General features: G+C 50.7%; 1 protein-coding gene across 1 annotated transcript in view; it reads right to left on the reverse strand.

The window, feature by feature from the left end:
* The window catches only part of Tnfrsf8 (TNF receptor superfamily member 8), a 34,433-nt gene extending 13,756 nt beyond the window's left edge, over positions 1 to 20,677 (reverse strand). The window contains exons 1-10 of the mRNA XM_052715358.1: positions 20,660 to 20,677; positions 20,293 to 20,380; positions 14,542 to 14,658; positions 12,680 to 12,829; positions 10,795 to 10,885; positions 10,316 to 10,464; positions 7,541 to 7,631; positions 7,112 to 7,209; positions 4,655 to 4,753; positions 4,480 to 4,533 (exon numbers count right to left, since the gene is read on the reverse strand). Coding sequence (XP_052571318.1) covers positions 4,480 to 4,533; positions 4,655 to 4,753; positions 7,112 to 7,209; positions 7,541 to 7,631; positions 10,316 to 10,464; positions 10,795 to 10,885; positions 12,680 to 12,829; positions 14,542 to 14,658; positions 20,293 to 20,380; positions 20,660 to 20,677 — 955 coding nt within the window. The remainder of the gene's footprint in view (positions 1 to 4,479; positions 4,534 to 4,654; positions 4,754 to 7,111; positions 7,210 to 7,540; positions 7,632 to 10,315; positions 10,465 to 10,794; positions 10,886 to 12,679; positions 12,830 to 14,541; positions 14,659 to 20,292; positions 20,381 to 20,659) is intronic.
* Between the last annotated feature and the right edge of the window lie 2,302 nt (positions 20,678 to 22,979).

The following is a 22,979-nucleotide window of genomic DNA, read 5'->3' on the forward strand; positions in this document are numbered from 1 at the left end:
GATGGTACACATCTGGAGCCCCAGCAACTTGGGAGGTAGAAGCAGGTGGGTCTCTGTATTCGTGCCAGCCATGGCTACAGAGTGAGAACCGGTCTCAAACAAACAAACAAACAAAAAATATATAAAAAAGACACAAGTTCAAGGCTAGTCTCAGTTAGATGACATGTTTGAGGACACCTGAGCTATGTGAGACCCTATCTCAAAAAATCAAAAACAAACAAAAAAAGGTATTGCCAATTCAAGAGGACAAGAATGTGTCCTGAGGGATTCCTGCTTCCCAGCTCTGGGGTAGTGACCAAGAGTCTGCTACAATGATGGCAACATTAAAATAGTGAAAGAAGCCGGGCGGTGGTGGTGCACGCCTTTAATCCCAGCACTCGGGAGGCAGTGGCAGGCAGATCTTTATGAGTTTGAGGCCAGCCTGATCTACAGAGTGAGTTCCAGGAAAGGCGCAAAGCTACACAGAGAAACCCTGTCTCGAAAAACTAAAAAAAAAAAAAAAAAAGTGACAGAAACCATGAATCCACACAGACATAAATACACTCACAAGGAAACAAAAGCGTGACAGAAAGCAGGACAGGTTATTGACACACTCTCAAAACCCTCCTTCAACAGTCAAGTCACTATCAGGTGCAGCCTGGCGGATGGACATTCAAGAGTGTAGAGAGCCGGGCGGTGGTGGCGCACGCCTTTAATCCCAGCACTCGGGAGGCAGAGCCAGGCGGATCTCTGTGAGTTCGAGGCCAGCCTGGGCTACCAAGTGAGTTCCAGGAAAAGGCACAAAGCTACACAGAGAAACCCTGTCTCGAAAAACCAAAAAAAAAAAAAAGAGTGTAGAGACCCACAGAGGTTTCCTCGTGAGAACTTACTCAGGGTCCGAGAATCTGAGCTCGCTTTACCCAGCAGAGCTGCATAAGAGGATGATTGGACCAGGAGTGTGGTTACCAGGTGTTTGGAAGGGCCTGCACTTGGCTGTGCAGTGTGCTTTGATCTAGGTCTTTTGCCCTGCCCCTTGGCATTGTTATAAAGCCCTTTTGAAGGGGCAGAAGGAGCCAGTGAATTTTGACCCAGGTCCTCCCGAAGCTATTCTGTGTTTCTGTCTGTCTCCTCTCTGCTATCTTTCTATCTAAAAGTTTTTCTTTCTTTTCTTTTTTTTTTTTTTTTTTTTTTTGGTTTTGGTTTTTATGAGACAGGGTTTCTCTGTGTAGTTTTGGTAGAACTCACTCTGTAGACCAGGCTGGCCTCAAACTCACAGAGATCCACCTGGCTCTACCTCGTGAGTGCTGGGATTAAAGGCGTGTGCCACCACTGCCCGACCTCTCTAAACGTTTCTTATTCCTCTCTCCTCCTCATAGGAACCCTTTAAAGGTGGGAGCTGGCCTCCCACACAAGAATGCTCCAAGCATCAGAAAAACAACAGATGGAAGCCTCCCACGAAGCTCCCCAAAGAGCCCAGTGTCAAAGACTGACACCCAAGTCCATTTTCAGTGAAATACTAGATTGAGCCAAGGTCAGGACCACAGTCCGGATCAGCTCATGACTCTATTTGGTGTCAAGGCTGTGATACCAAAGGAAGAACCTGGAAATGACCCAGATGAGAGGGAACCCCACAGAGCTGCTTACCAATGGCAGCATGGGATCCAAGCCAAAGACATTATTGGGACACATCAAGAAACCCAGCCTGGTCACGTGTGGTGGCACACACCTTTAATCCCAGCACTCGGGAGGCAGATGCAGGCAGATTTCTGTGAGTTCAAGGCCAGCCTGGTCTACAGAGCAAGTTCCAAGACAGCCAGAGCTACACAGAGAGACAATGTCTCAAAAACCAGGGGAAAAAAAAAAAAGAAGAAATATCAAACAAACAAGCAAACACAGACTGGCCTGAGCACTGACTGGTGGTAACGGAACAGGCTGAATTCTCTGATTCTGATGGTCTTATTGCAGTGCCCTGGTTATTATGAAATGCACAGGGAGGTATTCAAAGGTGATAAGAAATCGAGCCTGATAAGATACTCCCAGAACCGTTTTGGAAGAGGTAAGTTCTCTGTACTGTGTTTACAACGTCTAGAAATCTGAAATTCCATCAGAGCAAAACAATTTTTTTAGCCTCCATCTTCCTGTGATAACAGCAAGAGAGAGGCTGGAGAGATGGCTCCATGGTTAAGAGCTCTACTGCTTAGCCAGGCCTGGTGGCACACACCTTTAGTCCCGGCTCAGGAGGCAGAGGCAGGTAGATGTCTGTGAGTTCAAGGCCAACCTTGTCTACAAGGTGAGTTCTGAGATAGCCTGGGATACAGAGAACCGCTGCCTTTAAAAAAGAAAAAACGCCGGGTGGCGGTGGCCGTGGCGGTGGCGGTGGTGGTGGCGGCGGCGGTGGCGGCGCACGCCTTTAATCCCAGGACTGGGGAGGCAGAAGCAGGTGGATCATTGTGAGTTTGAGACCAGCCTGGTCTACAAAGCAAGTTCCAGGATAGCCAGGACTGTTAACACAGAGAAACTCTGTCTCGAAAAACAAAAAAAAAAAAAAAAAAAAAAAAGAAACAAAGAAAAATGACAAAAAAAGCACAAACTGTTCTTCAAGAGGACTCTAGCTCAATCCCTAACACCTGTGTCAAGTGGCTCACAACCACCTGTAACTCCCTGAAGGCAACTGTACTCACACACACACACCCCTGCCCCCATACACACATCCTTAAGAGTAATTTCAAAAAACAGTCAAGGTATTCAGGTGTATGTTAAAATGAGGATTGAGGGAAAGGACTGAAGGCTAGGAATATGGCTCAGTTGAAGAGTGCTCGCCTAGCATGTATGAGGCCATGGGTTCAATCTCTGGCTACGCATCAACTAGGCATGTCAGCAGGATTCCTGTAATCTGAGTACTTCAAAGGCAAGAGGGTTAGAAGTTCAAGGTCATCTCAGAGCAAGTTTGAGGTCAGCCTAAGCTACAAAAGGCCCTGTCTCAAAATTAATTAATTAAAAATAGAATAAAATGATGGGCTGACTGCCTAGGTACACTCTGGGCTCTGTCACAGCTGAGGAGGGCTGCTCCTGGCATGTGGCAGGCTGCTAAACATCTTACAGTGCCCAGCTCAAGCTCTCTCCGGTAAACAAGTGTCCACTGACAAATGTCAGCAGTGCTGAGGATGAGACACCCTGTTCGTGGAAAGCGCGGTGACAGCAACAGCAGATCTCCACCCTGTTGTCGGCTCCCGTGTGGCCTTTGTTAGCTGACCTCATCTTCCTGGGCCTCACACAGCTCATCTGGGAAACGAAGGCAGTGGTGGGGGTGCTGAAAAGGCCACCCCAGTAGTAAAATGAGATGATGTCTGGCCTGAAAAGGTACCAAGGACACTTGCCGTAATTAATGTTGGGGACAATTTGGGTGACGGGTGACAAGCACCTGCTTGTACCTGTATAGACCATTGGTCCCTGCTCTTATTCCTCCACTAGGGGAATAAGAGTCTCCCTGCAGAGGAGGAGTGAGTGGGGCTGGAACACACATGCCTGTCCCACTGGCTGTCCACTCTAACCAGCTGCCACACTTGTCTGGAAGGTTGGAAGATCTAGGACAGCCTATCCCCAGACAAAGCCTGTGCTGAAGATGTGCTCACGACGACAGCAGTAAAGTGAATAAATTCTCCTTTACGACTCACTACTCCAGGACAGACCCACACTGCCCAAGCCATGCCCACTCTACCCTGGCCATGCCCACCCTACCCTAGCCATGCCCACCCTACCCTGGCCATGCCCACCCTGCTCAGGCCCAAGCTGCCCGGGCCATGCCCACCCTACCCTGGCCACGCCCACCCTGCTCAGGCCCAAGCTGCCCGGGCCATGCCCACCCTACCCTGGCCATGCCCACCCTGCTCAGGCCCAAGCTGCCCGGGCCATGCCCACCCTTGCCTAGGCTATGGTCACCTGTACCCTGTGTGCTCACTCTGACTTAAACGTCCTCTCATTTCAGCCCTTGAGGCCCAGACATCAAGGGACCTACTGGAAGCCGGAGGTCCAGAACCAGGCTCAGACACAATATTGACCCCAGCCTCACTCAGTTGCCTGCAAGCCTAGCCTCTTCAGGTGTTTTTTGGTTTTTTTTTTTTTTTGTCTTTTTTTTTTTTTCCTGTCTTTCTCGTTATAACAAAACTGTTCTCACGAATGTTTAGAGAGAAAAAAAAAAAAAAGAACTGACGGCAATGGAAACTCTAATACTAGAAAAATGTCAAGAAAGCAAACACCGGTTTCAATGAGCCGTGCTGACAGCTCATGGAAACAAGCTTGAAACCATCAAAATACAAAAACCCCCTCGACTGGGGAGTGCTGAGGAGGTACGAGCCTGTACTTCTGAAACTTCTCCAACCCAAAACGCCCTCGGTGGACAGTGTTTTGGTGTGAGTCGGCCCAGCCCCGGAGCCTACCATGGTCAGGTCGCGTGCCCGTCCATCCTGGCCCAGGCAGTCCTTTGCACCACCAGATACTCACCCACCTGCTCCATCTTCGGCTGGAAGGTCTGGGCTAGGTAGTCCAGGTGGAACTCTGCAGAGATACCAGGAGTGGGGCTCAGAGGGTGAGCAGCAGGGTAGGGGCAGGCAGGGCAGACCCTCAGACCAGGCCGGCATAAAGCAGCCCACCCTCCCCTGGACCCCAAGACACTTACTCTGCTGGATCTGCCTCCTGCAGGCCTTCCAGTAACACAGGAAGAAACAGCTGGAGCCAACCAGCAGCATCACCATGGCCACCCAGAAGAGCATGGGCCCTGAAACACAGTGCCGTCCTGTACTCTGTGGACAGCGAGGAGCCAGGGTCCTTCCCTGCAACCGCACAGGACAGCCCTAGGCACAGCCCACTTCCTCCTTCTCAGGGGACATGTGTCCCACTGAGGTGAGCAGTTCTGGACCTTCTCCAAGCTGGACCATCTATCTGATTCAGCCCTTACCTGCCTGCCTTCCCTCATCTGGCTCCAGGAAGCTGATCAGCTAACTCAGAAAGCAAGAAAAACAAGCCATTCAGAGGGTGAGAAATGAAGACATCAAGGAATCATACTGAAGCGGGCCTGAGTGGTGCGCACCTGTAATCCTAGCAGTAGGGAGGCAAAGGTATGTGGATCTCTGTGAGTCTGAGGTTAGCCTGGTCTACACAGCTAGTTCCAGGCCAGCCAAGGCTACATAGTGAGACCCCATATCAAAGTAAAATAAAACAAACAAACAAACAAAAAGGAGCCAGAATAAAGAAGGAATTGAACTCCAGAAGGCTGAGAGCCATGGCTAGCTGGGATAGGGAGGGCGGAGGCTGGTTAGGAAAACTCTCTGAGACTGTCAGCTGCCGAAGGCAGGCTCAGGGTCAGCTGTGCACACAGCATGCACACACAGCACGTGTTCTCGCCGTTAAAACAGGGGAGGACTGGTGGGCCGGCTCAGAGGGTACAGCACTTGCTGCAAGCCTGAGGATCTGAGTTCAGTATCCAGACCACATAAAGGTGGAGGAGGGAACCCCACAGAAGTGGCCCTCTAACTTGAACGCATACACCACGGCATGGGCATGCACACACTCACACACCCACACACATAAATGAATGGGTTCTTTTTCAAAGCCAAAGGAGGGAACTGAAGCTTGTCCAAAGTCACCTTGAGAGTCACCACCCGGGCCAGGCCAGGCCAGGCGACTTCAGTATCCCACATCCTTTTTACACAATAACAAGGATCAAACACAACCTAATACATACGAGGCCAGTGCTTTCTACCCCTGAACCTAGCCTAGACCATGCCCGTGCCCTTACACAGCCTGCTCTGGTGATCTTAATTATTCAGTTGCTAGTTGGGTACAGGTCTCAGGTGTTAAGTGCTCAAGTATCCTTTGTTAGATATTGGGTCAAGATCCAGGGTAGCCTCAAACTTGCTGCGTAGCCAAGGATGATAGGGATCTCAGGATCACCTACCTCCACCTCCTCAGTGCTGGGATTACAGGTTTGTACTACCACACCTGGCTTATGTGGCTCTGAGGATGGTGCCCAGGCCCTCTGGCAAGCTAGGCAAGCACTCTGCCAACTGAGCCACAGCCCCAACCCTCAAAGACTTTTCTATGCCACACTGAGAACTGTTAACTTGAGAACTATCGCCATCTTGTGTCCATAACTAGTACTGCTAGTCCTAAAACCAATTGCCTGGTGTTAACCTCATGAGCATGAACAGCAACTGCCTCTATCCAGCTCCGGTAATATGCAGACCATACATGTGCTATATGCTGACAACCCTGGGTGCCTACTCGCTTTCCATTTTACATCTGAGGAAACGGAGGATGAAAAGAATTAAGCTCCTAATCATTCAGTAACTCATTCAATAACTTGTTTTTAAATAGGATTTCATGTGGCCCGGGCTGACCTTGAACTGGCTACATGGCAGAAGGTGACCTTTACCAACTAATTTTTTTTTTCTTGAGACAGGATCTCACTATGTAGCCCTGACTGACCTGGAACTCAACATGTAGACCAGGCTGGCTCTGAACTCAGAGAGATCTGCCTGCCTCTGCCACCTGAGTGCTGGAATTAAAAGCATGTGCCACCATACTTAGAGGGTTTTGTTTGGTTTTAAAGAATTTTCCTTGTGTGTGTGTGTGTGTGTGTGTGTGTGTGTGTGTGTGTGTGTGTGTGTGTGTGTTAGGTTAGGTTAGGTGTGTAAAATCAGTTCTCTCCTTCCACCTCTACATAATTTCTGGGAACCAAACTCAGGTCCTTGAATCCTTGGGCAGGGCAGATGGCAAGTGAGCCATGTCACTGGCCCAACCTTGAACTTCTCCTACCTCCATCTCTCAGCACTGGGATTACAGACGTACACTACTGTGCTCACCACTGGGATTATGGACATGCAGCACTAAGCCCCATGTATACCCTGATAGAGATCAAACCCAGGGTCTTCAGCATTCTAGATAAATACTCAGCCAACTGAGCCACACCCCCAGCCTAGCAACTACACTTTGTGTAGCAATTATAGGTCAGTTCTAGAAGCCAGAAAGTTGGGCTCAATCTCTACTCCCATATCCTATTTCGGGCCACAGCCCTGGAAGGAACCCACCCCCACCCCAGCTCTGCCCCTGGCTTTGGACAATGAGCAATCAATACCTGGATCCAGAAAGGGTGTTCCTGTGGACAAGGGAGAGGTAGGCTGCATCCTACTGCTGGTCTGGGCATCTCCCAGGAGGCTCTGGGTAGAGGCGGTACTGTACCAAAGGAAACCCAGGACAGGATGACAAACACAATTCCATGCAAAAGGGGTGTGTGTCTAATGAAGGGTGATTCTTCCTCTAGAGAGGTAAAGAGAGCCTGAGAACCCAGAACATCGGCACCATCTTGTCAGGCATTGTGGGGGCAGGGATTAAGTTTCTACACTTTCTGGCTTTACAATCCTGTCATCATAGAGACAGACACACAGTCATGCCCCACCCCCAACCCTACCTGACGCCCCTGCACCTCCAGGCCAGACTACCCCGGGCATAACCTGAGCACACTAGGGGCCATTCCACCCTGCCTACAGGAGGGGTTAGGAGTCACCTGGCAGGCTCCTCGCTGTTTCCTGAGGTGCTGAAATCAGGGAGGGTCCCTGGAGGTGGCAGCTCCAAGGTCATATTCATCTCTGCATTATCTATGGGGATGATGACATATTAGAATCAGTGCCAGAGACTTTCAATCTCCAGGAAAGACTTGACCAGCATGCAGTGGGAGGCAGTGAGAGGTAGTAGGAGGCAGTGAGAGGCAGTGGGAGTCAGTTGGAAGCATTAGGAGGCAGTGGGAGGTAGTAGGAGGCAGTGGGAAGCATTAGGAAGCAGTGAGAGGCAGTGAGAGGCAGTGGAAAGCATTTGGAAGCATTAGGAGGCAGTGGGAGTCGGTTGGAAGCATTAGGAGGCAGTGGGAGGCAGTGAGGGGCAGTGGGAAGCATTAGGAGGCAGTGGGAGGCAGTGAGAGGCAGTGGGAAGCATTAGAGGCAGTGAGAGGCAGTGGGAAGCAGTGGGTGGTAGTCCTCTGTAACACACAAATCTTGGCTACAGCTGGCAAAGGCCATCAGGATTGTGTTCTAAAAAATCAAATTGGAGAGGCTGCGATTGCATGGGAATGATACCCAGCAGCTTCTGCTTTTATTTAAAAGAAGTCTAAGGGCCAGAGAGATGGTTCAGCAGGTAAAGGTGCTTCCTGCCAAGCACAACAGACCTAAGTTGGATCCCTGGGACCCACATGGCGGCAGGAGAGAACTAACTCCCACAAATCATCCTCTGGCCTCCAGATGCACACTGTGGCACATGCATCATGTACACACACACACACACACACACACACACACACAATGTGAAGGGAAGGGAAGGAACTCTGATGAATATTGCAGTTGCCCATCATGCTACTGGGAGGCAGCGGAGCTTCAGAAGGTGGAGCCCAGTGGAAGGGAGAAAGGTCCTTAGAGGTACGTGCATGAAAGAGACCCTGCCTCTCCTCTCCCTCCCTCTGTGCTCCTTGGCTGCCATGAGGTAGCAGCTTCTGCGGAGATGAGCTGCCTCAGGCCCAAGCAACTATAGACCAAAATCTCCCCAACTGAGAGCTAGAAAGAGCCCCTTCCCCTTATAAAGTTGGTCAGATACGGTATTCTTGTTACACAGATGGAAGGCACGCTATGAGTCACTACATAAAAAAAATCAACTGACTTTTGCATTGGCCATAAGAAATTACAGGTTGTTGTTTGGCTGGTTGGTTAGTTGGGGAGGTGGGTGAGTGGATGAGTGGGTGATTGAAATAGGGTCTCACTATGTAGCCCTGGCTGGCCTGGAACTCACTATGTAGACCAGGCTGGTCTCAAACTCACTGAGATCCACCTGCGTCTGCTTCCTAAGTGCTAGGATTAAAGGCGTGCACCATCAGACCTGGTAAAGTTACAGGTTTGTTTTTTTTTAAGCTTTTTAACCGCCCCCCCAAAAAAAACAGCCAGACATGGTGGGCAGGGTACACCTTTAATCAAGAAAATGTCCCACAGGCCAATCTGGTGGGGGCATTTTCTCAATTGAGGTGCCCTCTTTTCAAATGAATCTAGCTTATAAGAAGATGATTTTTAAAAAAAACTGACGGAGGGGCTGGAGAGATGGCTCAGAGGTTAAGAGCACCGACTGCTCTTCCAGAGGATCTGAGTTCAATTCCCAGCACCCACATAGTGGCTCACAACCATCTGTAATGAGATCGGCACCCTCTTCTGCATACATAGTAAATAAATAAATCTTTAAAAAAAAAGATTTCTTTAAAAAAAAAAAAAAACAGACACCTGGGTTACATAATGAACTTTGAGCCAGCTAGCACTATATAGCAAGCCCTCTCTCAAAAAAACAAAGACAAAATAAGATCAAAACCACCAACGACAAAGGCACCCTAAGAATTAACATTTCCCTCAAAGGCCAAGAGGGTGCTCTGAGCACAGCCACAGAGGAAGGCCTGAAGCCAGACTCAAGAGCCGTCCTACGGCTGAAAGCCAAACACATGGAGTATACAAGTATTCCATTCCTGTGAAGTTCACCGTCTCCCTGGGGAGATGGCTCCATCTGGAAAGCGCTTACCACCCAAGTCTGAGGACCCAAGTTCACCGCCAGCAGCCAGATACAAAGCCAGGCATGGTGGAGCGCACTTGTAACCTCAGTGCTGGGGAGGAGAAGACAGGTGGGTCCTGAGGACTCGCTGGCCAGCCAGCCTAACTTAATTGCGGAGTCCCAGGCCAACGGGAGGTCCTGTCTCAAAAAAACAAGATGGATGGCTCCTACAGACTCTCAAGGTTGACCTCTGACCTCCACGTGGGCAGGCATGAGCACCTGTACACAGGCACACACAGACACACACACACACACACACACACACACACACACACACACACACACACACACAGATTTATTACTGTGTGTAACCCCGAGCCCCAGGTTGGAAACATCCCCAACCTCTAAAAGCCACTTGAATGAGCCATCGTGGTGAATCCGTACAGCACACGCTGTTCAGTTTCTTAGAGGGGGAAGCAGCAGCAGGCTCCTCCATCATGGGAGCCATGAGGAGGACATTTGGGGCCACAGGCAGAGCCCACCTGTTCTATCACAAGCATCCTGAGTACAGGGCAGGGACACCCAGCACCTGTCCCAGACCCTAGCACGCAGGACACTCAAGACATTCTGGGAATGAAATAGGTTTTGCAGGACCTCTGGCCTCAGGAGCTGTATCCTAGAGATGTTCTTGTGTTCCCAGTGGGCACCTAGGTCCCCTCATCAGATAGCACCCCCCTGGGAGATTGCCACAGCTTCAAGTAAACAGTACCTGGGTCTGGGTTGGGCTCCCTTGCCTGGGAAGAGGGAGACTCTGGAACATGCGACAGTCCAGCAGCATCTTCCTGCACAAGGCGGGTGCTCCTCATACCGTCAGTGGGTAGGGACTTCAGAGTAGGTGTGGCCTGAGGAGTGTCGTGGCTGGAGAAGAAGCCAGATATAGGTCTGATGACTCCACAAGCCACGGAGGTCTGGGCTTGGGGGTTAGTGTCTGTGGAGAAAGGCTCCTGCCTCAGCACTGACAGGCCCTGCTATGAGCTCCTGAGAGCAAGAGCTGTGTTCACTAGGCCTCCTGGGTCTCTCATGTACAACAGGCAGGGCTAGACACACAGCAGCGTGAGCTTGGCAGTGGACCACCCTGGAGCCCTGTCAGCCTGGGCTGACCCCACCCATGCACCCTATGTGTCCCTGAGACAGAGTTGTCCATCCAAAGGTCGCCTGGAGGGGGACAGAAGGGAGGCCAGGAGTCACCTAGTAAGTGTCTTGCAGTCATCTGGATTGGAGCAATCAGGGCCAGATCCTGGGGAAGGAAACTCACAGATGGTGTCCTTCTCCGCTGTGCCTGCAATGGGGACCACAATGGCTTCAGAACAGACACCGAGGAACCCAGAGTCCCCAGGAGCAGAGCTGTCACCTCCATAAGCAAAGTCATAGATGAGGTACTGGGCAAACACAGCGGCCATCCAGAGATGGTGGCTTTCCCAGCATCTGCTCGCTCTAGAGTGAGGAGACCCTATCCCTCCACTTGGGTTGGTCAGGGGGCAGACCTATGGTTGCTGGTTACTTACCAGTTCACGAACAAAACAACACAGATGTAAGTGAGAAGTGGGAAAAGACAGAGTCCCTAGCTTCAGCCATACCTCAAGCCACTCAGTACCATTCTCCATACTTTCATTATAGGTACCCCAAAGCTGGAAATTTTATTTGAGATCCAAGGAGTCCCAAGAACAGAATGTAAAGTAACACACACACACACACACACACACACACACACACACACACACACACACACATGCACGCGCCCCTGAGCTTGTCCTCCATCTCTACCAGACCCTTACTAGTCAAGTGATCATAACACAAGCCTCGCCAGGCTGCTGTTTACAAAAACAACAGCCTGTAAATGAGTCTGTCATACTATGTAGTAAACAGTTAGTGCTCAACAAACAGCATGTCCTTTTCCACACCTCAACTCCGATCTCATCGCTGAGAAACGGACCCACATGGGTTAGAAGAAGCCCAAAGGCTTCAGTGGAGGTGACCACAGCAAGGTCGGCAGTGGGTCAACGTTGACAAAGCTCAGCAGAGTGCGCCTGTCATGACCGGAAGTGGACGTTCTCTGTGTTCTTGGGCTACTCAACTGCCACCAGTTACAGAAAGGGGCTGATGGAGTCTGCCTTGCAAACACGGTATACTTGTGGAGAAAGTGTATGACAGCTTTGAGCGGATGGTCTGCTGCGGTTTTGAAGCCGGCCTCACTGTCACCATAGTGACATCCTGGGATACAGAACAACATCCGATCTCAAATATAATGAGATACATTACATTCTCCCTTACATATTAGGTCTTTGAAACCCACTGAAATACACTGAACATTTCAACCTAGACCAGTGTCTTTGTGTGGCCTTGAACTCACAGAGATCCACCAGCCAATGCCTCCAGAATGCTGGGACTAAAGGAGTACGCCATCACCTGGCTCCACCAGCCACATTTTAAGTATTCCTTGTCACGTGTGATCGAAGACAAGCGCTTCAGAGACAGGCCTCTGTCGCCCCCATGTGGCAGTCTCAGGAACACCACTCAGAGAGCCAGACCCTGCCCTGCCTGACAGGCTAAGCAGAACCTACTTTTCAAAATAAATAAATAAATAAAGAGTTTCTGAGCTGGAAAAGCTCCAGAAGCCTCTAAGTCAAGGCTCCTCATCACATGGGTGGGGAGAAAGAGCGGAAGGAACCGGCCCAACCCACGGGTGCAAAGCTTTGCTAAAGCCCGAGGCCCAGCGGAGCATTTTCCCTCAGGCTCCCTGCTCTGCCTGCAGACAGTGGGATCTGTGTCCCTCAGTACCGAGCATTCCGTGATGCAGGCAGTCAGACAGAGCCCACAAGGCCAGGAACCAGAAATGCCAAGGACACCGGTTACCAAAAAAGGCCTGCACCACGCTTCATGCTTGGGCATCAGCCAGCTGAGTACCTCTGATGGGATACAGATGTGAGCAGCAGAAACCCTGGGTGCTGGGCACATCGCAGTGCTTTGAGAGAAGTTTTGACCTGTCAGTCCCACGGTGGGGTAGGGGGGAGCACTTGGGGGCCTGTGGCAGGTACAGCAGCAGTTGCAACTGGGCTAGAGATGGGACACTCACCTGGGAACTTGACCACCTTCCCCCCAGGACAGCGGGAGTGTGCCATACAGCGGGCGCAGGAATTGACAGCTGGCGTTTTGCAGTACATGCCAGGCTGACACTCACAGAGGCGGGAAGAGTTCCTGGAGCATGGAGCCTTCTCCACGAGACCTGAGGGACACAGAGAGGGTCACGGAAGGGAGGAGGGAAGCCAAGGGCGTGGACCCAGGGAACACAGGGACAGTCCAGGATGATGGTAAGATGCCACAAGACCCTCCGCACCTCTCCTCAGATCTCCTGATATGTGTGAGAGGGCAGTGTGAGGGTGGCCTTCGCCTCTAGCCCATACCCCTCACGCTACTACAGAGGTTACAAATGGTGGGGCTGAAGAGATGGCTTAGTGGGTAAAGTGTTGCCTCTTCCAGCATAAGGTCCCGAGTTCAGATCCCCAGAACCCATGTGAAAAACTGAACTGAGCAGGGCCCCACATGTCTGCTGCAGAAACAGGGCTCCTGGGGCTGGCTGGCTAGCCAACGTAGGTGAAGCAGTGAGCTCCAGTGAGAGCCTCTGTCTCAAAAAATAAGTTGCAGAGTGATTGAGGAAGACAGCTGACGCCAGCCTCTGGCCTCCACATACGCACACAACATGCATGTGTGCATACACAAACATGCATATATACGAAAATAAATGTCCCAGGACATGGAGGGAACTGAAGTACATGTCAGGGGCCTCCTACAAAAGATTAGGTTCTAACTCTAGCGGCAGGAGGGCCATCAGTGGTTGCCATGGTGTGAAGGATGGAAGGATAAGTTCCAGAAGCACAAGGAGTTTTAGGAAGTGCACGGTATGTTCTGGGTGCAGACACACACTGTCCATTGCCAAAACCCACAGCATGGGCACCCCAGCTGAATCAGGGTGAGGGACGGACTTGGCAACACTATATCCATACTAGCTCATCCCCTGTACTGGGGTCTAAATATGAAAAGGTCCCCTCTGAGGGAGATGGTGGAGTGGGTAAGCCGCTTGCTATGTAAGAATAAGGACTTGAGTTTCATCTCTGGAACCCATGTTTTAAGAGATCAGGAGTAGGGGGATGGAGAGGTGGTTCAGTGGCTAGAGCACTGCTTGCCTACCATGTTCAAAGCCCGGTCTGTTTACCATTCCAGTCCTGCATGAATCAGCCCTGCATGAATCAAGCACGCAGTGCACACCTATGATCCCAGCACTCAGAACATGGAGGCAGAAAGACACACATCCACACACACAACTAGAAAGAAAATATAACCTTACGAAAAGAACTTTGTATGCAAGAAACAAAAGACATTTTTTAAAAGACACTGAAAACTTTTAAAAATATGATTATTAGGCTTTTTAAAAAGCTCAACACATCTTCCAACCTAACCACACCCCCAAGTCCCCACAAAATCAAAAGAAAACACCAGACCCCCTCACTAAACATAAGCGATCAACATAAGAAGAACCTGTTTCAAGAACTTTTCTGGAAGCATAGCAGTCTCCGGAAGGGATGGTGAAGGTCTTGGGAAAGGCAGCTCTTGATGCCAGACCACCAGCTCAGACTCTGCCTCGACCCTTCACCAAGTGTCGCAACTCCAGGAAGGCCCTTCACATCATGAATCCTCAGGTTCCTCACTACAGAAATGAGCTAAGGAAAGGGTGCTCCCTAGGGCCATTGTGAAGACGTGAGTCCTCCCTCCAGGGAGCATGCTTGGTCTCTCTGAAAAGTCTAGATGCAAAAGATAACTGCTGATAGCAATTCTCAAATCCAGAGAGGTAAACGGAGGCGCCAGGGGACCAAATCCTGATACTTCCTGCCTCTCAGATTCCATTTAAGACACAGTCCAGGGAGAGAGACAGGTTCTTACCTTCCAAACAGGTCACGCAGGCTGTGCAGTACCCATCCTCATTCACATAGTGGTCGGGATCACACTGCTTCCTGCAGTGGGCACGACTCTGTGGGCATGGCTGTGTTGGAGACAAGCCTGGAAAAAACAGCAGAGAAGTTCTAGGCTAGGTCACCTTCCATCTCTCGTACCTAAACCCCACCCACCTCTACTTCAACCCATGGTTGTATCAGATAACTCTTGTGTTACAGATGGAGGCATTGGGCCTCGCTAGAGGTCACTAACCAGCAAAAGGAGCGGCCCATGTGGTGATATTTTGTTTGTGCTCTGACAAACAAAGCTTGCCTGGAGATCAAGGGCTGAGCTAGCCACTAGTTAACCATAGAGGCCAGGCAGTGGTGGCACACGCCTTTAATCCCAACACTTGGGAGGAGGAAGTAGGAAGATCAGGAGTTCAAGACCACTTTGTGCTACCTGTGATTGAACCAGTCTAAAAGAGAAACAGAGCCCGGTGACGGTGGCTCATACCTTTGACCCCGGCATTTGGGATATCACGCCTTTGATCCCAGCACATGGGAAGCTCACGCCTTTGACCCCAGCACTAGGGCAGTGGAGATGGGCTGCCCCCTGACAACGGGGGGCCTTGGACAATTGCAGGGACGTCATTCGCACTAACAAGGTCTGTGTCTCCTAGCACTGAACGGATTAAAGGGGCTGTGAGGTCAGCATGCACAGGCTGAGACTGGCTGTCGTTCTCAACAGAGGGAGTCAAGACCATGAAGATCCTGACCCAAGCTGACTGAGAGGTCCTGGAATCACCCAGCAATCTTCCTCCCATTCTTTGAGGACGCTGGGGGGGGGGGGGGTAAATGAGAAGTGGGCATCCCCCCACCCCCACCTCATCCCCCCCACCCCCCCACCCCAAAAGGTTCTGTCTGCTCTGCCAGAGTCTGCCATGTTTGTTCAAGTATGTTTCCCACACCTTGGTCACAGAATGAGCACATGACCCCGGCGGACCAATCAGAACACTTCATTTTTCTCATCGTGTTGGCTCAACTCCAACAGACCGATCCAATCAGAGCTTGCCATCTTCCTTACCAACTGTGATAGGCTCCACCTGGGCACATGACCACCAACCAATCAGCGCCATCTCTGAGCGTTTTCACTCGTAGAGGCTCTGGCTTTACCGCTGGATTTCTGGAAGAGCCTGACTTGGTGGCATATCCCTTTAATCACGACTCAGTATCTGAATTCCCTGAAATACTGCCAGAGTCTCCAGGATGGTTGTCTCTGTTTCCAGCCACCACTGAGTACCCGGTTGCAGGGCCTGGCTCATATTGGGTGAACCCATGTTCTGCCGACTTCCTGAGTTTTAGAAGCTGGAGAGAGGCCAGACTCTTCCCCACCCCCACCCTGTACAAGGCCTGGAAGGAAGGGATAAGGGTTCAGGACTCTTTTAGCCCAGGCTGAGCTTACTAGCAGGTGATTGTGGACAAATCTCAGAACCCTCTCATGTCCAAGCTCCCTCTCTGGGTTCCTACGAGGTTCAGGGCTAACGTGGGTAAAGGACCAGGCCCTCCACTGTAGTGCCCTGCTCCATCGTAAGTGCTGTTGGTCACAGTGTGAGGCAGGGTGAGCTTGTCACCAAGGGTATGTAAGCCGAGAACTGGGGAGTGGCTGTCAGGAGTGTCGAAAGGCATTGTGGGCCTACGTAAGTAGAGACATGGGACGACCTCTCAAATTCAAAGGTCTCCCAGCTTCCTTCCTCCACCAGCCCACCCACGTGCAAACCCTGCCACACAGCTGAGCGCTGATTTGAGAGGGCAGGCAAAATGTCAGAAATTTCCCCAAAACACGGAAGGAGGGGGTTTTTTGGTTTTCCTTTGTGGCTTGCCCGGAAGCTCAGGGTTAATAAAACTCCGGCAAAATGCCCCGCCCACCACACAGACCTGAGGTGCTCGGCTACCTTCAGCACTGGGCCTTAGAGAGGGCAAGTGGGAGGAAGGAGCGACCCCTCTTTGTGAGTCTCAGCTGTGGAGAAAGCGTAAGATGGAGGTGTCTTTCTTTCTGTGATGGAACTGTGGCCGTGGAATGTCACAACGCACTGTGGCCACACCTGCTGTGGGCAGGAGGGTGAAAACCGCCTAGTGTGGGAGGCAGGCCCCTGAAGCAAAAAGAAAGGCTCCCAGAGGTGGGGTCTCCTCCGCTGCAACAGGGTTGAGATGGCAGAAAGGGGCATCCGGGGGTGAAGGAGACAGGCATAACCAGAGGACTAGAGGCCTGAAACTGGAGAAGGAGCTGGAAGGGGTGACCTCTTTCAAGAGCAGGCAATGAACTTGCCCTTGGCCTGAACGGTGGGTGGGTGAAGGAAAGAGATGAGGAGAGAGGATGTGGGGAGGGAGATGCTGTGGACTAGAATTGTTCCCCCCCCCCCCAATGAAATCCTTAGCTTCAATGTAACTATTTGGAGAGACAGTTTTAGGAACTCACTAAAGATAAAGGAAGCCGGGCGGTGGTGGCGCACGCCTTTAATCCCAGCACTCGGGAGGCAGAGCCAGGCGGATCTCTGTGAGTTCGAGGCCAGCCTGGACTACCAAGTGAGTTCCAGGAAAGGCGCAAAGCTACACAGAGAAACCCTGTCTCGAAAAACCAAAAAAAAAAAAAAAAGATAAAGGAGCCCTAATCCCGTAGGATGGGGGGGCTCTATGAAAAGGGGAGCGCACACCATTGGAAGGTGGGCAGGTCAGACTGCAAGCCAGGAAGATCAAAGAGCCCTCGACAGAAACTAATCACCCTAGAACGCTGCCTTTTGGCTCTCCATTTTCTAACCAGAGTTAAGTAATGGCCAGGAGGACTCCAAACAGGAATAGGGAGGAAGATAGGCTGGATGGGGGAGAGCAGTAGGGGGAGAGGAGGGACCCAAGAGAAGCTGGGTATGGTGGTACGGGCCTATAGTCCCAGCATTCAGGAGACAGAGGTAAAAGGATCAGGAGTTCAAGGCCAACCTCTGCTATACACAAAGTTCAAAGCCAGCCTAGACTACATGGGACCTTGCTGTGGGATGGTCTGTATGTCAAATTGCTCTGATTGGTCAATAAATAAAACACTGATTGGCCAGTGACCAGGCAGGAAGTATAGGTGGGACTAACAGAGGAGAATTGAGAGAACAGGAAGGCGGAGGGAGACACTGCCAGCCGCTGCCATGACAAGCAGCATGTAAAGATGCCGGTAAGCCATGAGCCACATGGCAAGGTATAGATTTATAGAAATGGATTAATTTAAGATGTAAGAACTAGATAGCTAGAAGCCTGAGCCATTAGGCCAAACAGTTTAAACAATATAAGTCTCTGTGTTTACTTGGTTGGGTCTGAGCGGCTATGGGACTGGCTGGTGACAGAGATTTGTCCTGACTGTGGCCCAGGCAGGAAAACTCTAGCAACAGGACCTTGTCAAGTTGTCATAAAAGACTGGTCACGGGAACATTTAAATTTTGATTTTATTTATTTCTGTGTATGTGTGTTTATGAGGGCATGTCATGTGTGTGGATGCCCTTAGAGGTCACCAGAAGAGGGCATCAGATCCCCTATCACTGGACTTCACAGGCAGTTGTGAGCTGCCTAATAAGGGTGTGGGGACTGAACCTGGGTCCTCTGGAAGAGCACGCAGTGCTCTTAACCACTGAGCCATCTCTCAAGACCCACAAAAACATTTTGAAATCATTTTTGGGAGTAGACACAATTAAGTTCTTTCTCCAGTACTTCTTCTGGTGGCCTGTGAAAGGCTGGAGTCCCATCTCGTAAGTCGTTCAGAGAATACAGGCCTAAGAACAACTGTCCAAGAATCTTACCCAGACCCAGCCACATCCCCAATGACCTTATATAGTACTGCCTGTCCCCACCCCCAGACAGTGTGCCTAGGAAGATTCAATAGTGGGTACATAAACCAACAGGAAGCCCTCCAGACACAGTGACCTACCTCAGATGCATTGCCGTCCTAAAAGCAGGGGGCAGTTCACTGAGCCAGTGACAGACTTCCACCCACCCGAAACTTTCATAGCTAATGTCTCTTCCAAATAGACATCTATTCCTGGAGCTCAGAGACCGCACCACAGCGTCACCTCATACCCCAGCTACCAATAGCCCCCACATGTGTTTGGGACTTTTGACCATAGTTACAGGGGACCAAAATGCTTCATAGCCCTTTTCTACTCTTCAGACCTGAAGAACGTTCCAGAATTATTTCCTGATGTTCCACCAGAACTCATGCTGTGCTAGGGGTGGGCGAGCATTCTGGGAAGCCAGCAATGGTTAGGCAAGCCCTGTTCCCCAGAAAGTTTCAGCCTGGAGCACCCTGAGACAAACACATGTTCTGGCTTGGAGCAGACAAGAATGGCAAAGGTCAGGGAGAGGTGGTGGACTGCGGTCCCGGCACTAACGATGCTGAGACAGAAGGACAGCAAGTTCAAGACCAACCTGAGCTACAGATTGAATTAAAGGCCAGCCTGGGAAATTTTATGAGACCCTATCACAAAAAAAAAGAAAAGAAAAAAAAAGATGCCATGGATATAGCTCAGTGGTTAAGAACAATTGCTGTTCTTGAAGAGGACCCAGATTCAAGTCCGAGCACTCACAAAACACCTGTAACTCCAGTTCCAGGGCATCCGACACCCATTCTGATCTATGCAAGAGCTGCACACATATAGTGCACACACATACATGCAGGCAAAACACTCATACACATAACATGAAAAAATTTCATGTGGGGGAGAGGAAGGAGGGAGTGAGAAGGAAATGAATTGCAAAGGGTTTCCAAGCTCCAGAAATGACAGCTGGTCACGGGGAGGGGAGTGGGGTTGGCCGTTGAGATTCTGGGGTCACAAATTCCGGGGCTCCAACCCCAGCCGGTGCTGCCAGTGCCTCAGCTCTCTGACCCTGGGCAAGTCACTTGACTCGATGAACCCCAATGGCCTTAGCCGCAAAACAGAATCAGTGCCTAACAGGGGCAATGTTAGGGTCTCACACCCGGGACACATGGCTGAGGTGCCTACGAACCTGGCCACCAGGTTTTCCCAGCATCCCTCAATCCCGACTTGTTACACCGCATGGCTGTCCTGCCCCATCCTCTACCCTGAACTTTCCAGGCCAGGGGCTGGGCTACCCTTCCTCTGTGGCTCTTCTCTGTGTCATCCAGCCATTTTGGTTACCTCTCCCCCTTTTTTTTTTTTTTACCTTTTGCCCTCTTGGCTGCTGCCCCTGGTTCCCCTGTCTGCCCTCTCCTTTCCCCTCCCCCATCTCCTCACATGGCCGGGCTCAGAGTCATGTCCACTCTGGACTCTCCCAAATGTCTCCATCTCCGACTATGCTCTCCCTTTTATCTACAACAAACTTTCTCCTCCACCACCCCTAGGAGCAGTCACGTCCTTTCCTTTCCATTTCTTTTTTTTTTTTCATTCAGACAACAGTAAGTGAGACAAAGGAAATCAGCATGGCCGCTGGAGTGCTCCTGGCTGGAGCCCTGCATAGGCAACACCAAAAGCTTAGAGGAGGTCTTGCATCCTTGTGGCAGCAGCGACCTAGCCTGTTCTGTGGCCTTGCTCTTCCCTAGACCCTGTGACATTAGGGATGGCCTTTGGAAACCTGTACCCCACCATGACCGTGTTTGCGAGCTCCTATCCAGCCCACCCCAAACCCCACCTTGTCACCAGGTGTATCAACCACGAGGATCATTCATCAAAACAAGGAATCTGTGTCCTGCCCTCAGTTCCCAACTCACCTGAGGGACAGCGGTAACAGCAGCTGCCAGCAGCCTCCCCAGGGTAGTAGCTGGGGTCTCCTGCACAGGTGGTCTTGAGTGGTCGATCCTGGAAGGTTGGAGAAACTGATGAGACAAGGCTAGACTTCTATCCTCAGTGCCCTGCGGTCCCGGGAGGCCTGGTGTCCACTCGCTGTCAAGGCCAGGGTGAGTCCTATTGTCTTAGAGATCAGGAAGAGAATCCCTGACTCAACATCTCCCCACGGAGCTAATGGCAGCTTAGGTGTGGCTGGAGCATCCAGGAGTCTCTATGCCCTGCTCTGCTCACAGTCACACACACACACACCCCGCCCAACACACACACACAGCAGCCAGTTTTCTGAGGTACCTTTAAGCTATCAGCCATGGTTGCAACTGGTCTCACCTGGCACACCCCTTCAGGGGGCTGACAAGCCTCCCACCCCCTGTTTCTGAAACAAGTTCAGCAGTAAAAACATCTGGTAGAGTTATATATGGCTTGAAGTTCTGCATACCCAGGTAAATAAGTACTCAGATTCCACAGGCAGGACCTCGCCTATACCCAGCATACTCTGAATACCCTCTCTGGAAAGAAAGCATTAACCCACCTCTGCATCCACTAGTAAGTTCTCTCTGTGCTTGCATTTGACATCAGACAAGCTGTCCAGTCTTTTCCTTTGCAACTGGCTTTTTAAAACGTTAGTGTACAAAATAATGAGTTTTGTTGGACATGGTGGCACACACTTTACTCCCAGCACTCAGGAGGCAGAGGCAGGATTATCTTTGTGAGTCCAAGGTCAGCCTGATCTACATACTGAGTTCCAGGACAGTCAGGGCTACCTCTTGAGACCCTGTGTAAGAAAAAAAATCAAACATGTTTATATCATTGTGTTTTGCTTGAATTCACTCCTATAGCCAGCTGCTCTTTAAAATCTCTCTCTCTCTCTCTCTCTCTCTCTCTCTCTCTCTCTCTCTCTCTCTCTCTCTCGTGTGTGTGTGTGTGTGTGTGTGTGTGTGTGTGTGTGTGTGTGTGTGTGTGTATGTGCCTGGAAGCCAGAGGAGGACATCAGATGTCCTGCTCTGTCACTGTCCACCTTATTCCCTTGAGAAGGGGTCTCACTGAGCCAAAGCCAGGCCAACATCTGGCAGGTCTCAGCAATCTTCCTGTTTCTTCCTCCGACAGCACTGGGGCTGCAGACACTGGTGACCGCACCAGCTTTTGAAGCCAGACCCTAGTGTTATGTAGCACACACTTCCCCATTGAGCCACCTCCCCAGGCCCCTGCGATCGGCCTCTTCAAGTCAGTACTAAATAGTAAGAATCACTCACTTTTTTGGAAGTCACTGATGCCCATGGCCTTGCCAAGGCTAATGGATACCTGTTTTACTCTAGACGGACACTGGGTTTTCACTTTTTGCTTGCCATGCTAATAGTGCTTTTGTTTTGTTTTGTTTTCTGAGACAGGGTTTCTCGATATAGCCCTGGTTGTCCTGGAACTCGCTCTGTAGACCAGGCTGGCCTCGAACTCAGAGAGATCCACCTGCCTCTGCCTCCCAAGTGCTGGGATTAAAGGCGTGTGCCACCACTGCCCCAGCTTTTTTTTTTTTTTTTTTTTTTTTTAAGACAAGGTCTCTGTATGTAGCCCTGACAGTCTTAGAATGTCATTTTAAATTATTATTATTATTATTTATTCTTCTCTCATACAGTACATTCAGACTGAAGCTTCCCTACCTCCACTCCTCCCAGTCCCTCCCCTCCAGTGCCCCTGCTCCCAGGAAAGAGCACAAGATGTAACAAGACTAGGCACAAACTCTCACATCAAAGGTGAGCAAGGTAACCAGGAGGAGAAAAGGAGCCCCAATGGCAGGCAAAAGAGTCAGAGACACCCCAACTCCCACTGTCCCAAAACACCAAGCCAACAGCCATAACATATCTGCAGAGGGCCTAGCACAGACTCGTGCAGACTTTGTGATTACCTCTTCAGTCTCTATGAGCCATGCTTAGTAATTCTGGGGCATGCTCTCCCCTTGTCCTCAACCCCTCTGGCCCCCACAATTCCTCCTCTCCCTCTTCTTTGGGGTTTCCCAATCTCCAAGGGGAGAGACCCAGTAGAGACCTCCAACTTGGACTCTTTTTCTGCCTTAAAGTTTGACTGTGGGTCTCTGCATCTGCTCCTATCAGCTGCTGGAGGCAGCCTTTCTGATGATGACTGGACTAGGCACCTATCTATGAGTATAACAGAACATCTGTCTTAGAAGTTCTATGCAGACCAGGCTGCCTCTGCCTCCTGAGTGCTGGGATTAAAGACAAGTGCTAGCCTATGTACTTATTTCCAAATACAGCTACAATGAAATGAGTGCCAGCTCTGATAGACTGGAATCCAATTTTCTTCCTTCCTTTCTTCCCCGACCCCCTTTCTTTTCTAGATAGACTTTCATGTAGGTCAGGCTGACCTCAAATTCACCATTAACCAAGGATAATTTGATCTCTTGGTCCTCCTGCCCCTACCTCCCAAGTTCTGGAATTACAGGCATGTGCCACTACATCCAGTTGTAAGCTGGAGCTGGAACCCAGGGTCCCAGGCAAGCTGGGCAAGCACCCTACTGACTGAGCCACACCCCTAGCCTGATTCTCCATCTGATTTTTTTCAAGCACCTGCGCCTGTTGTCACTTAGCTTCAGTGTGTGAGG

This window comes from Peromyscus californicus, unplaced genomic scaffold (assembly GCF_007827085.1).
Source record: "Peromyscus californicus insignis strain IS unplaced genomic scaffold, ASM782708v3 Scaffold_5__1_contigs__length_169319896, whole genome shotgun sequence".
NCBI classification, from domain to species: domain Eukaryota; kingdom Metazoa; phylum Chordata; class Mammalia; order Rodentia; family Cricetidae; genus Peromyscus; species Peromyscus californicus.